At 41.0% G+C, this 14652-nt stretch overlaps 1 protein-coding gene across 6 annotated transcripts in view; it reads right to left on the bottom strand.

Moving 5' to 3' along the window:
* PHC3 (polyhomeotic homolog 3) overlaps positions 1-14449 on the bottom strand; it is a 61555-nt gene extending 47106 nt beyond the window's left edge. For 5 of the 6 annotated variants that reach the window (XM_027875967.1, XM_027875968.1, XM_027875970.1 and 2 more), the window contains exons 1-4: positions 13684-13703; positions 11107-11272; positions 7895-8050; positions 7002-7079 (exon numbers count right to left, since the gene is read on the bottom strand). In XM_027875967.1, the coding sequence (XP_027731768.1) occupies positions 7002-7079; positions 7895-8050; positions 11107-11272; positions 13684-13703 (420 nt within the window). Of the gene's footprint in view, positions 1-7001; positions 7080-7894; positions 8051-11106; positions 11273-13683; positions 13704-14413 lie in introns of those variants that run through there. The other variant, XM_027875969.1, reaches the window with a different exon arrangement.
* Positions 14450-14652: the final 203 nt, after the last annotated feature.

The following is a 14652-nucleotide window of genomic DNA, read 5'->3' as shown; positions in this document are numbered from 1 at the left end:
TGGCAAAAATAACAAAACATTATCCAGATATCAAGATGCTGATACAGCCAGGAGAAATGAAATTTCCAAGTATAAGTAAAACTTGGAAAAAGATGCTTTAGTTTCCTAAACTCATTTTCTAATTAGATCCCTTCACCAGGCAACTGATTTCTGGGATACTGTCATCGATATTATGATGCTTTAAGGATCTGAGTAAATAAAACCATGATAACTTAGTATGTTCCTTCTGGACACTGTTGTTCATTCAGTTGTGTCCGACTCTTCATGACCCCATTTGGGGGCTTTCTTGGCAAAGATACTGGAGTGGTTTGCCATTTCCTTCTCCAGCTCATTTTACAGCTGAGGAGACCGAATCAGAGAAGTTAAGGGCCATGCCCAGGGTCACACAGCTACCAAGGCTGAATGGAAACTCAGGTCTTTTTGACCCCAGACCCAGCAACTCTATCCATTACTGACTTAACAGATCTTTCTTGTCTTTAATGTCTTTCACCTAGCAACTTCTTAAGAGGATTCTCCGTCTAAGAATACGTAGTAAAGAAAGGTTAGTCTGCTTCTTATCAAGTCAAGTGATTAACTAAAAAGAAGTCTGGTAGGGGCAGCTAGGTGGCGCAGTGGATAGAGTACTGGCCCTGAGGTCAGGAGGACCTGAACTCAAATCCGGTCTCAGACCAAACACTTGACACTTATTAGATGCGTGACCCTAGGCAAGTCATTTAGCCCCAATTGCCTAAAAAAAACAAAACAAATAAAAAGAAGTCTGGGTCCACCCCCCCCCCAAATTCTGACATCTCTGGGCAATGCAAGGAATTCTACCACCAAGCATAATAATGATTTTAAAAACACGTTCCTCAGCCAACTAAAAAAAAACTGGGGGAGTAAATGGAGTCTCAGACCTGTGGGCTAGAAGAAAGATTAAGTGCTAGAAGATGTGGAGATCCAAATCATTAAAATGAGTTAAGCCATATTGATGAGGTCCTTCTTCCTAGTGGGCCATGAGGACAGCATCCATTTTTTGAGGAAACCACACCTAATGCCATCTCCTCAGCTGGGCCTCTCAGGATGATGGCCTCAATTCCCACGGCAGAATGCCCCCTATGCAAATCCTAGCCATTTCTCTGATTCTCTTCTTAACTCTGTCTGGCCTCTGCCTTCTTTCAGCTCAAACTGCTCTCTGCACAAAGTGGCCAAATCCAGGGGCCTTTTCTCAAGTCTTCATTCTCCCTGACCTCCCTGTTGACCCTCTCTTCTCTCCAGGTTTTGGGACACTTGTTTCTCTGGGTTCTTCACCTTTGTATCTGACCGCTCCTCCTGTCTCCTTTGCTGGAGACTCCTCCAGATGATGCCCTCTGACCCTAGGTGCCCCTCAGGGGTCTGGCCCAGGCCCTCTTCTCCTCCCCTCTTTACTATTTCAGCTCCCAAAGAATAGTCCTCTCTATGCAGCTGATTCTCAAAATCTATGCATCCAGCCCTAATCTCACTGTTGACCTTTAGTCTCGTCTTCAACTGCCTCCTGGACATCTTGAACTAGACAGCCTGTAAATACCTTAAACTCACCATGTCCAAAACTGAACTCACTATCTTTTCCCAAAAACCCTCCCCTCCCTGAGGGTACCACCATCCTCCTGGTCACCCACACCTACACACTTACCTAGATGTCATCCTCAAATCCTCACTCACTCATCCCTGCCCCGCCTTGCCCCCAACAGTCAATGTGTTGCTAAAGTCTGAAGATTTCACTTTCCTAACTGTTCTCGCACATACCCCCTGTTCTCCTGCGACACTCTCACCAGCCTACTGCAGGCTCTCGTCCCCTCATGCCTGGACTAGCCAAATAGCTGCTGGTGGGTCTGCCTGGCCCAAGTTTCTCCCCACTCCATTCCACTTTCCACTCAGCTGTCAGTGATTTCCCTAAAGCACCATGTTAACCCCTACTCAGTTAAGATCTAGTGGTTCCCTTTCACCTCCAGAGACAAACATAAAATTCATAACTTGGCCCACTCCTCCCTTTCCAGTCTTTTTACACTTTACATCACCCCAAATACTCTGTGATCCTGCTGGCTGTTACTTGAATAAGACACTCCACCTCCCCCGTCGGTATTTTTAACTAGCTGTCTCTCATGCCTGGAATACTCTGTCTCCTCATCCCCAACTTCTGGCTTTCTTGCTTCCTTGAAGTCTCAGCTAAAACCTTACCTTCTGTAGGGAACCTTTCCCAACCTCCCTTAATTTTAGTGCTTCCCCTCTTTTGCTTGTTTCCCATTTATCCCGTACGTATCTCCTTTGAACCTAGGTGGCTGCATGCTGTCTCTCCCCATTACACTGCAAGCTCCCTCGAAGCACGGACTATCTCTTACCTTTCTTTGTGCCCAGCACATAGCAGGCCCTCCGTGTTTATGGCCTACTGACATATAAGCTAATACAAAATATATACAAAGTAATACAAACGATGGTGAGGAGGGGGTGACCAAAGGAGGGCCTACGAGGTGACCAGTGCTGTGCCAGGCGCTGCCATTTCTTATAGTACCTTCTCATTGTTTCTTGGTTTTAGTCTTGTCTCCTCAAATGGATCATCAGCTTCTGGAGGGCAGGGACTTGTACTTACCACATTCATGTCCCTCAAAGCATTTCACAGAGTGCTGGGCAATAACAGATAGCCAACAGAACATGCTACATGATTTCTAGGGGCAGCAACGTCACTAGGCACCCCAGAAGGACCACCACTAGAAGGAGGCCCCAAAGTTGTCCCTGTGACTCCATTCTGGGCAATAAGAAAACACCCCTCATATCATGCACAGATAAGCAGCTCTAAATCTATGATTCTCTGATCTTATGAACCAAAGACTAGGCACAAAGAATAATAAAGAAATTATGTAAGTGAATTTTCTAGTTGATGGGCTATAGAACTCATCATTACATGGTCTGTTCCACACATACTGTTCAATGGACAGTCAAATAATCACCAATTTTTTTAGTTAGAATAGATATTGAAGGTAGTTTAGTTCAAATTCTCATTTTATAAATGAGGTTATCAAAAGGCAAAGATGCTCAATGAGCTGCCCAAGGTCATCATTCAGCTATAAATGAGATTCTAATTAAGTCACTACATGGTCTCAAAAACCAAGTATCATGAAATTAAGTGTACCAGGCCTCACAAATCACATAATGACCTGAAGGAATCCTCTGTTTTCCTTCTCTGATTAATCATGAAGAAGGGCCTTCAACCATTTCTAGCTGCATTAAACTAGCTAGACCCCACCTAGTTAAACTCAGAGAGGTTTATTCACAAGAAGAATGGCCGCTAGGGAATGAGTTCTGGAAGGTCCCATTAATTTATGAAAGACTTGCAAGATGTACTGGTAGAGAAAGTTGATGAAACCATAGATCTTTTGAAATAATAAAAGTATGCCATGCTTTTCTAGTGATGTTACTGATCTTTGCTTTATATGCTGTCTGATTAATTCATGATGGTAACTGTTCTCAGGCCCAAACTCAGTCTTTCTATTTTAGGAGCAGCTAGGGATTGAACTCCACTGACTTAGTGCTCGTGAAGCCAGGATTGTATCTCCATACCAAGATAAGACATCAAGGCAGCACTCAGACGGCAGACTTTGATGGAGCCATGTTCTCAGCCAGGTGGACACCCCCTTCCAGGGTGCAGATCACAAGCATCCATAACCTTTCATTCTGTACAACTCTCACCCAGTGTGTTCCCATAAAGCACCTCCAGGCTAGAGGCCTTCTCTAATTCTCCTGACATTAGATGGATGAGAGTCATGCTTATACACTGTCTGCTCTTGCCATACAACTGGCCCACCTTTCCTTCTAGTCAACTATGTGTGGTGACATCCTTTACACCAGTTTTATTGGGTAATTCTTGGTCAGTAATGTTTATTCAAGATTAATCAAGTCTACTACATAACTATTTATTGCCCTCTGGGTAACCTTCAACTATAATTCTTCTAAGATGGTGGTTTTCTATGACTGCAAGCCTCACAGCAAAAAGATGCACTTTCATTTCAGGGAGAATCAAGAAGAGGCTTAAAATCACTGCACAAAGAAACAAGAAAATAAGGCATTCTTTCAATTTCATCCTATGATATAAGTGTGGTCTCAATACCTAAACCAAGGATAGACACAGAAAGAAAACTATACACAATACCTCTAAGGAACACTGATGCAAACATTTTAAATAAAATATTAGCAAGTACCTACAACAACCTATCAGAAAGATTATACACTATGACCGGGATGAATTTATACCAAGAATGGTAGCACTGATTTAACTTAAGGAAGATTATAAATGAACCATGTTAATAATATAGACAATAACAACAATATGATCATATCAAAAGGTGCTGGGAAAGCTTCTGACAAAATAGAAGAGCCATTTCTATTAAAAACTCTAGAAAGCATAAGAATAAACAGACTTGTCTTTATATATAGTAGATAATACCTATCGTAAGAGCCAACAATATAGGTAATGGAGAAAGTCAGAGGCCTTTCTAATAAGACTGAGGTAAAGTAAGGATGTCCATTATCACCACTATTTAATAAATTGCTAAAAATGATAGCTACAGCAATAAGATAAGAAAAAGAAATCAAGGGGATACATACACATAGGCAAAGAGGAAACAAAATTATCACTTTTTGCAAATGATATGATTTATTTAGAAAAACTGGAGAGTCAACTAAAAAGTAAAACAATAACTTCAGCAAAGTTGCAGAAAGAAATTCACATAAATCATCAGCATTCCTGTATAATACCAATAAAACCCAACAATAAGAGCTAAAAAGAGAAATTCCATTTGAAATAACTATGTAAGATATAAAATATCTGGAAGCATATCTACCAAGATGAACCTAGGAACTATGTGATTCCAAATATAAAATGCTCTTTGCAGAAATAAAGACTGATCTAAATAACTGGAAACATTCATTACTCATGTGTAGGTCAAACCAATATAATAAAAATGGCAATCTTATCTAAATTAATTTACTTGCTCAGTGCCATAAAAATCAAACAAATCAAAAGAAATATTTTAAAGAAAAATGATAAGGAAAAATAGAAAATGAAAAACAATACCAAAATTCATAGAGAAGAACAAAAGGCCAATTACCTCAAGGAAGGGTAATCATAAAAAAAGGGTGGGGGGGAGGAAGTCTACCCCTACCAGATCTCAAATTGTACTACAAAGTGGTGACCATTAAAACTATTTGGTGCTGGCTAAAAAGGAGAGGTCAATCAGTGCAGTAGATTCAGTATGTAACACACAGAAGCAAACAAACATAGTGAAGTAGCACAGTGCTAAATATACCTGAAGACCAAATTACTTCGGAAAGGATTATTTGACAAAAACTGTTGAGAAACTGGGCAGTAGTTGGGCAAAAATAAGGTTTACGCTATCATACTATATACATTCACTTTATATCAAGAGAAGCTCCAAATGGATATATGACCTGGATATAAAAGGTCACATCATAAACAAATCAGAGAAGCTGGAGCTTTGGATAGGGAAGAGTTCATGGCTACATAAGTGAAAGAGAGGATCACACAAGATAAAAGGGACAATTTTGATTATCATAAAATGTAAAAGGTTTTGCACAAAGAAATCTAATGCAGTTAAAATTAGAAGTGAAACAAGTACCTGGAAAAAAACCTTTGAAGCAAGCTTCATTGACAAAACTCTCATTTTCAAGATATATAAGGAACAGTTTCAAATCTAGAAGAGTTTTCCCCCAGTAGATTAAAAATGGTCAAAGGATATAAACAGTGATTGAGTTCTCAAAGAAGACATCCCTCCACATACACACTCAAATTCATTCTATTATGCAGTTTCACAGGACAATAAACTTGTAATTTTCCTTTTACTAGTTCAAAGACATGTCTACCAGCCCTTTCCATAGTTCCCAATGACACGTTATATACAGATCAATAATCAGAACTGTAGTAGTGCTTAGGGTTGAATTCTCCATTTTACCTAAAATTTTTATTTTCTTAGCAAGACTATATACCTTCAACTCATAACTAATTTTTTCATATCATAAGGTAATAATTTCATGGTAACTGCAAATGTCCTGCTACTCTAAAGAAACCATAAAGTAGCATTTACTACATGGAATTTTCAGCTAGAAAATGTCAGACTAATAGCCACTACTGGTTCAGCATCTGGTGAATGCAGAATGTCTGGTCACTATAGGGCATATCCTTACACAACTAGAGCTCTAATACCTCCTGAATTCTTTTATAGCTTATTATTGTAACCTATTTAAGTCAATCTCAAAAAAAAACCAAACTGCTAATAGCTCCCTAATTATCTAAACAATTTTGTCCCCCATCTCGCAAAGCTATATATTTAAATAGTAAAGTAGAACAGTCTTCTTTACTATTAACTCTTTTGTTTATTGTTATTTCATTAATTCATTTATAATTACATAATTACAATTCATTGACAGAATGAATTATAGCTTTCTCAGGCACAGTATATAAGAAGAAATTTGCAAGTCTGAGTCAAATGATTTAACTAAGTTAAAAAATTAAAGGTATACTTTAAAAATATCAATTACACAAAGTTAGTTATATGTATTTACTTACGCAGAACATGACACACAATTAAATAAATAAAAGCAGGGTATTATTGCCTATTACAGTGCTCCATATATAATGGGCTCTCCATAAATTCTGACTAATTAGTTTTAATACATGGAATCAAGAAGTAATCAATAAAAAAGGGTAACAGTTCAAAAATGCAGATTTTTGTGTCATTTGAGAAATAATCACCTACAGAAAACTCAAAAAAAAAAAAAGCCAGTTTTGAAACTAATGTCTCAAAAAACATCAATTACCAACTTCTGGCAGGTGTTTTTCCTTCAAAAACTTGTTATTACATATCTATTCCTCAAAGAGCGTTCCACTAAGTTCTGTGAGGGTTAAACAATGTTTTATTTTTGGAAAATTTAATAATTAAAATATTTAATGCCAGGAAACAATTAAGGACACTTACAGATGTCTGGGACATGCTTGACTGTTGTGTGACACTCCCTGTAGGGGATGTAGATGGTCTCCCACTGGACAGACTTGCCTAAAAGAGCAAGTAAAATGTTTCTTATAAACTGAAGTTAAACCCTTTATTGGCACTGAGTCAATGACGCAAACCAAAAAAAAAAGTACAGAAGTCTAAGCTACATGAATTCCCTTTAAGGCTAGCATGGTTCAAGCTTCTGACTAACAAAATAAAAAACAGGAAGATGGAAGGAGCAGTTTGTCTTTCTCAGCCACACTGGAATGGCCACACCACTGTAAATTCCCGGCTGTCAGTTACACTCTCACATAGGCTATGACTCTACTGCTCCATCACTGACCTGACAAAGAAACGAGAGCTGTGCGAGCCACCACAGGGACATTCTGTGATTTAAAGAAACCCTACCAAGAAGCAGGAGCAACTGGGGATCTGTGGCTGTGCGAAGCATATACATTTTTAGATGTTTCAGCAACTGAGATCTGTCACATGCACCTGGGGAGATGGTTTAGGGCTCTATGCACAATGATGTTTATTAAAAAAGATCATTAGGCTCTAGCCTAATAATAATGGAAACACTTATCAAAAATGCTTAAATGACAAATTATGTTCTTGTGACTGCAAGCACAGCTTAGATAGCCCTGAAATATTTCCTGCTGAAGCCCAAGCTCTGCTACACGACTGATATAATCATGCCACTCAAATGGAAATAAAAAGCAAGGTAAAAGTCACACACATACAATGACACTCATGTCCATCCTATTTGTAAAATCTCACACGATTTGCTCCCTTGTTAGAAAGAGTCACACGATACACGTAAACGCCAAACTCCTAAGATCCAGGTGTTCCTGCACGCTCTCTGCTAATGTCCATCTCACCTGCACAGCCGCCAGGCTCTGGAGCTGGGAGCTGCTCAAGTGCTGCTGCTGCAAAGCTGCCGTGTGCAGCATGAGGTGCTGTTGCTGGGCCGCGTACATCTGCTGGAGGTACTGAGCCGCTGAGCTGGGGGGGCGGTGCAAGGCCTGCTGAATGACCTGGGAAGGGGGAGTAACAGACAGAAGTCAAACCACACCAGAGAGGTCTGAAAGTAGGACGTCAAATGTCAAGAAATCCATTTTGTTGTTAAAATGTGCACTCCTCCAGTATTTTCCCAGTACTCACAGAATACTCACTGCAATGAACTTCTCCTAAAATCTCCTTGTGCTTACACAGTAACAGGGCTCCCTAATTTCTACAATTTAAAGTTACTCAGCAGATGCATTTATTATTGTTAAAAACAGGTTCTCAAACATTCCCTCTGTTGCAGCTACTGTGATTTAAAGCAAAATATTTCATCAAGATACCAAGACAAGCAAATGAGGAGAGCAAGGAATAGTTTACCTGTCAGATCTATGGAGAAGGGAAGAATTTAAGACCAAACGAGATAGAGAACATTATAAAATGCAAAATGGATAATTCTGATTACATTAAATTAAAAAGTTTTTACACAAACAAAATTAACGCAACTAAGATTAGAAGGAAAGCAGAAAGCTGGGAAACAATTTTTATAGCAAGTGTTTCTGATAAAGGCCTCATTTCTCAAATATATACAGAATTGAATCAAATTTATAAGAATACAAGTCATTTCCCAACTAATTTATGGTCAAAGGATATGAACAGGTAGTTTTCAGAGGAAGAAATTAAAGCTATCTATAGTTATATGAAAAAATGCTCTCTAAATTATTAATGATTAGAGAAACGCAAATTAAAACAACTCTGAGGTACCATCTCACACCTATCAGATTGGCTAATATGACAGAAAAGGAAAATGATAAATGTTGGAGAAGATGTGGGAAAATCGGAACACTAATGCATTGTTGGTGGAGTTATGAACTGATCCAACCAGTCTGGAGAGCAATTTGGAACTATGTCCAAAGGGCTATAAAACTGCGCAATCCCTTTGACCCAGCCATACCACTACTGTATCCCAAAGAGATCATAAAAAAGGGGAAAAGGACCCACATGTACAAAAATAAATATAGCAGTTCTTTTTGTGGTGACAAAGAATTGGAAATCGAGGGGAATGCCCATCAATTGGGGAATGGCTGAACAAGTTGTGGTATATGAATGTAATGGAATACTATTGTGCTGTAAGAAATGAGGAGCAGGCAGATTTCAGAAAAACGTAGAAAGACTTACATGAACTGATGTGGAGTGAAGTGAGCAGAAGCAGGAGAACAGTATACACAGTAACAGCAACATTGTGCCGTGACCAACTTTGATAGACTTAGCTCTTCTCAGCATTACAATGATCCATGATGATAAAGACTCATGATGGAAAATGCTATCCACATTCAGAGAAAGAACTATGGAGTCTGAATGTAGAGCAAAGCCTATTATTTTCACTTCTTGTTTTTTTGTGGCTTTTCCCTTTTGTTTTGATTTTTCTTTCACAACATGACTAACGTGGACATACGTTCACATGATGGCACATGTATAGCCTATATCAGATTGCTTGTCGTCTTGGGGAGGTGGAATGGAAGAGTGAAAAAATTTGGAACTCAAAATTTATAAAAAATGAATGTCGAAAACTATCTTTACAGGTAATCGGAAAAAATAAAATACTATTTACAGAAAAAGAAAATCTTCACCAAGACTGATCCCATATATATATTTAATGAAGATGGCATACTGAAAGGAAACATTTAGAAATTACTTTATTTGTGACTATGAACATTTAATTCATTCCTTCATATATCTGTCCATTGGTAAAGAAAAAAAACCTGAGAACTTTATATAACAAATGGATCAATGGCACATGCCACACATGAAAAGAGGAAAAAAGAAAATCCCACTTTTTTGGCAGGAAATAGCCAGGTTCTTAATGGCTTCTGATATCCACTGCTGCCATATACCAAAGTCACTATGTGCCCAACTGAATCCTTAAGCCACAGCAAGGGAACTTAAGAGTCCAAGATCACAGCAAAAAGTGCTGACAAACTCAAAAAACAAACAAACAAACAAACAAAAAAAAAAAAACCTTGTGGTGGCAAAATAAATTGAACTAAGAAGGTCAAGGCCCAGATAGAATACTCTGAACTGTGGAGCCAAAAAACCTTATTCTCAAATTCTTAGGGAAGAGAGATGGATACCTACTCCCATTGCTCCTCATAAAGCCAAAAATTGTCTTTACTTAGTTACGGTGGCTGAAGCCACCAGGCAAGAAAACCCACTTGACACCATGTGGCTCCTCCCATACTCAGAGACCCTCTAACACAATCCTGTCCTGGAGTCAAATGAAAACTTTAGGGAAGCTGTGTTTCTCAGAACAAACTGGCAAATTAAAATGTCACATGCCAGAGTCTGCTCCAACATTCGGGTACTGTCTTCCCTGAGGAAATTTGCCTTAGTGAAGAATCAGGGCTTAAAGTGCCTACTCCCCAAAGCCACTGACATTCAGTTGGCCTTCCAGGGCACCCTAATGTCGCTCCAAAATCTCTGGTGCTTAATCAGAGCAGGGAGAGTAACCTCAAACCCTGACACCAGACATCCTCTCTTAACCAGAGACTAACTTCCTCCAGGGAAATGACTTGGTTCCATACTGCAATGCAATTAAGGAGAATCCATGAAGTAAAGGCTAATGTAGAGATGAGGAAGAAAGAATCTTAATTTGGTCAAAACGCTAGGAATTTCCCTAGAGATTATGAAATCTCACTAAAAAGTCCTGGAATATCTTATTAGGGACTGAAAAGATCACTCCTGAAAGCAAGGGCTTTTTTCAGAGTATGAATTTAGAGAGAGGGTTAGGTCCAAAGAGAATACTCCAAACAGCTAGGAATATGTGTGAATTTCTCACCCTCTAGGACTAAACTTACACCCCTAGAATGACCCAGCAATGACTGAGAGTGCCTCATGATCTGACAGATCAGTTGGCCTTCTCAAGCCCTAACTTTTCTAGCTTTCCCCAACACTACAAGCTTCGTATTTATAAGTATTACTAGTCTCAGGACATGTGAAAGCATCCTCGAGACCTACTGTGAGAAGTGGAGAACATGTATACCTTGCCTTCCCTGCCCCCAATGCCTCCTCTCCCTCACCATTTCCGGCATACCTGTACGGCGTGTCGGTCAGAGCCGCTATAAACAGAGATCTGTGGTTGTGGTGTTCTGGAGGAGGAAGTGCTGATGGTGGTAGTGGCTGCACTGCTAGGAGCGGTAGACACGGATGACGTGCCTGGGTTTGCTTCATTATCCATACTTGGGTGATGCTCCTTGAAACTAGCAAAGAACACAAAGAACGGATGTTAGGCCAATACCTGATGCCATCCACATGCTTTAAACACGACCTAATTACTCCAAAAAATGACATGTGCTGTTAGGAGTTTAGCAAGGCCCAAACAGAACAGACATCCACCAATACCACTCTGCATACAAAATTCTACGCGGAGTCATACTTCAATAATTCAGAATTTGAGTAACTCAAAGAATGGCACATTCATCTCTGCATTATCAATGAATTTTTTTTTAAAAGCAAAGTGATATCTATAAATAGATTACAGGACGAAGGCCTTAAGACCCCTGATAAAAATCACAGCATCTCTGAATAGAGATCATCTAATCTAGAGGTGTCGAACACAGCTGCAACAATCTGGAGTGCAGCCTGGAGAGGACTAAAATAAAGCAGCATTCCTAAGCAACAAAGCATTCATACCTTGCATTAATTCACATGTGCCTACTTCAACTATTTCAAGTTAGCCTTACTGTATATAATGAAATTTAACTATATTGTAATTAACAATAAAGGCATACAGCAGATTTGGGGAAATTGCAAATTAGAGAAACTACTGTCAGTAACTTCCCCAAATCCCTTCGAAAAATGATCTTTACAAGGCTTTGCTTGAGGAATTAGCACAAGCTAATTTTGTAAATAGTATCATTTACTGAATTTTCCTCATTCATGGGCTAAGAGAAGAGTTCTTCCTTATCCCCAACGTGGCAAACTCCCTTCATTTGTTTTGAAGTCAAGATCTTGATAACTGACAGAATCTGGTCCCAATAATACAAACAACTCTAAACATTTTATTACCGGCCAACTTTCAGGGCTTCCGTATTGCCAGAAACTAGTACTACCACAGCTAAAGATTTCTAGAGAATCACCACTTCAGAAAGCAAACCTGAAAATAATCACCCACATAAGGCTCTTTATCTGTCGGCAGCTCTCAATGATTTGGAGAGAAACAAAATCTGAATCACTACATGTCAACAGCACTGGTAAGAAGGCAACAAGAGCTCTTTCTACTATTTCACAGAAAAGAATGTGGCATGATGATTTTAATGCCCTTTCTAAACTATTCATATTTGTTTACTTTTATGTATTACTTTTATGTAATAATAAAACCTCATGTTTTACTATTGATGGTAAAAAAATGAGATTTCCATAAAATTACATATGAAAGCTTATACATTAATTATGCTCAGATCTAAAAGCACTAGAAACAAAAAAGGCTTAATTTGATAACAGAAAATTCCAAATATGCTGATGACTGAAATTTTTACTAATCTTAAAACATGATTTTATAAAATGTATTTTATATTCTTCTGGCACCTTTCATCAAAGATAAAGTATTTCAAAGTCCTTCAACAAAAAATGTGCATCATTCCCCCACAATAAAAATTATTTTTTCCACTTTATTAGAAAACACAAGGGTGAAATGCTTCACCCTGAGTGCCCCTGAAATAGATAATAATAATACATACTACATACACTCCAAATGATCTCTAACATTCCTGTAAACTGTTAAACTCCACTAAGTCCTGCTCCTCTAAATCCCTAAACTATAGTGCCTATGCTGGTACCATCAACCATGGTATCTCACTCTAACCTACCCACCGCTGCTGATTCATTCACTTACCAAGCATTCTATTAAAAGCCTTCTATGTGTCAGGCAGAAACCGTGCTTCACCTAACCGCAAAGACCTCCACCTGTGCTGAAATCTGACTGTACCTACCATGGAGCTCTTCATTAATCTACTAAACCAGCCTGGGGCAGTGTAATGGGTACCCAATAGAGTCAAAGCACCTGGCTTCAAATGACACCTCTAACAGGACCCGTTGGTCACCTAATGTCCCTTGGTCTCAGCTTCTTCATCTGTAAAAATGAGCTCAGCAAGATAGTCTCTGGGGTTTACTCCAGCTTTAAATCTATGCTCCCATATAATCATCCAAAAAGCATTTATTAAGCTGTCACTGGGTCCCAGGCACAAAAAACAAGAGTCTCTGCCCTGAAGAGGCCTGCATTCTAGGACCAAAAGGCCAGGCACTTGCAAGAGCATCGGGACAGGCCTCCTGAAGGCCCGTCTGCATATCAAAATAACCTCTAGGCTGGTACCTGTGTTTGGGTTTACCCATTTATTTGCTGTTTCTCTTCCCCTCCCTCCCCTCATCACCCCAAGGTCCTTGAGGATAGTGACTGCCTTTCAAACCACAGTTCCAAGCACACAGTAAGCACTAGATAAATGCTGGCTGACTGGGCACTTTAGCTGAAACTTTAAAGAAATGAGGAATGTTAAGAGGCCTTGAGTTGGGAGTACAATCAGGCATTAAAAAAAGGTCTGTCTTTAAAGTCTGCAGTTTAAAGTGCTTTACAAACATCATAAATGCAGTGAAAAGAGCATAACACGTTGAAGACCTGGATTTGAATCCTGCCATTCACTCAACTTTCCTTGGGCCTCAGTTTCTTCCTCTGTCCAATAAGGGGGGGGGGTTGGGCCAGATGGTCCAACGAGGCACCCTCTTCATGCTCCAGGCAATTCTCCGGCCTAGAAACTGCAGGGACAGCCATCTCACACTTAGCCCAGTGCCCAGACCACCGTGGGCACCTAATAAATGCTGACAGCTGGGGCCCTGTGGCTGGCTTCCCCCCTGCCCAACAGAACCAAGAGCAGTTTATTTCATTTCCGTGCAAGTCGTCTCCCCGAGGGGAATGTGAGCTCCCGAGGGCAGGACCAGCAGTGCCAGGCACTCAGTTAGCGCCCAATCAGTGCTGCCTGCAGACAGAAAAGGGGCCGGCCTGCGTGGGGCTCGTCTCACGTGGGCGCTCCCCTCCCTGGGGGCAGTCAACTTGGCTTAAGGAAAGGTGACAGAAAACGTAGATGCGATTTATTATCTGTCATCGCTGGTTTCCTTGGTAACCCGCGCAAACAGCACGCCAAGAGGGGCCACAGGCTTCGCGGCCTGGGGGCGGGACACCAGGAAGTGCCCCCCACGCACGCACCCCACCAAAGTCACGGGCCAGGCCCTAGACCGACGGGGGCGGCATCGTCCGGGCCCCTCCAAGGGGGGCGGGGAAGGGGTAAAAGCCTGGGCATCCCGCCTTTGCAGATGAGGAAACTGAGGCAAACCGGGGCGCACGCACCCACCTGCCCGGGGCAACGGGGAGGGGGCCTGCCCGAGCAGGCCACGCGCGGTCGCGGCAGCCGTGGGCAGGGCGGGTCCTCTTCTCCTCCCCAACCCCCGCCCCTTCCCGGCCCGCCCGGCCCGGCCCGGCCCAAGCGCCTCCCGAGGAGGCCCGGCCCGCAGCCCGCCCGCCAGGCCGCGTGAGGACGCCCCGGGCCGGGGACCCCCGGCGGAGCGCGCCCCCGCCAGCCAGCCGGCCCGC

This window comes from Vombatus ursinus, unplaced genomic scaffold (assembly GCF_900497805.2).
Source record: "Vombatus ursinus unplaced genomic scaffold, bare-nosed wombat genome assembly UNPS02014810.1, whole genome shotgun sequence".
NCBI lineage: Eukaryota > Metazoa > Chordata > Mammalia > Diprotodontia > Vombatidae > Vombatus > Vombatus ursinus.
The sequence above is the reverse complement of the archived record's forward strand: the minus strand, read 5'-3'. Positions and strand labels throughout refer to the sequence as shown.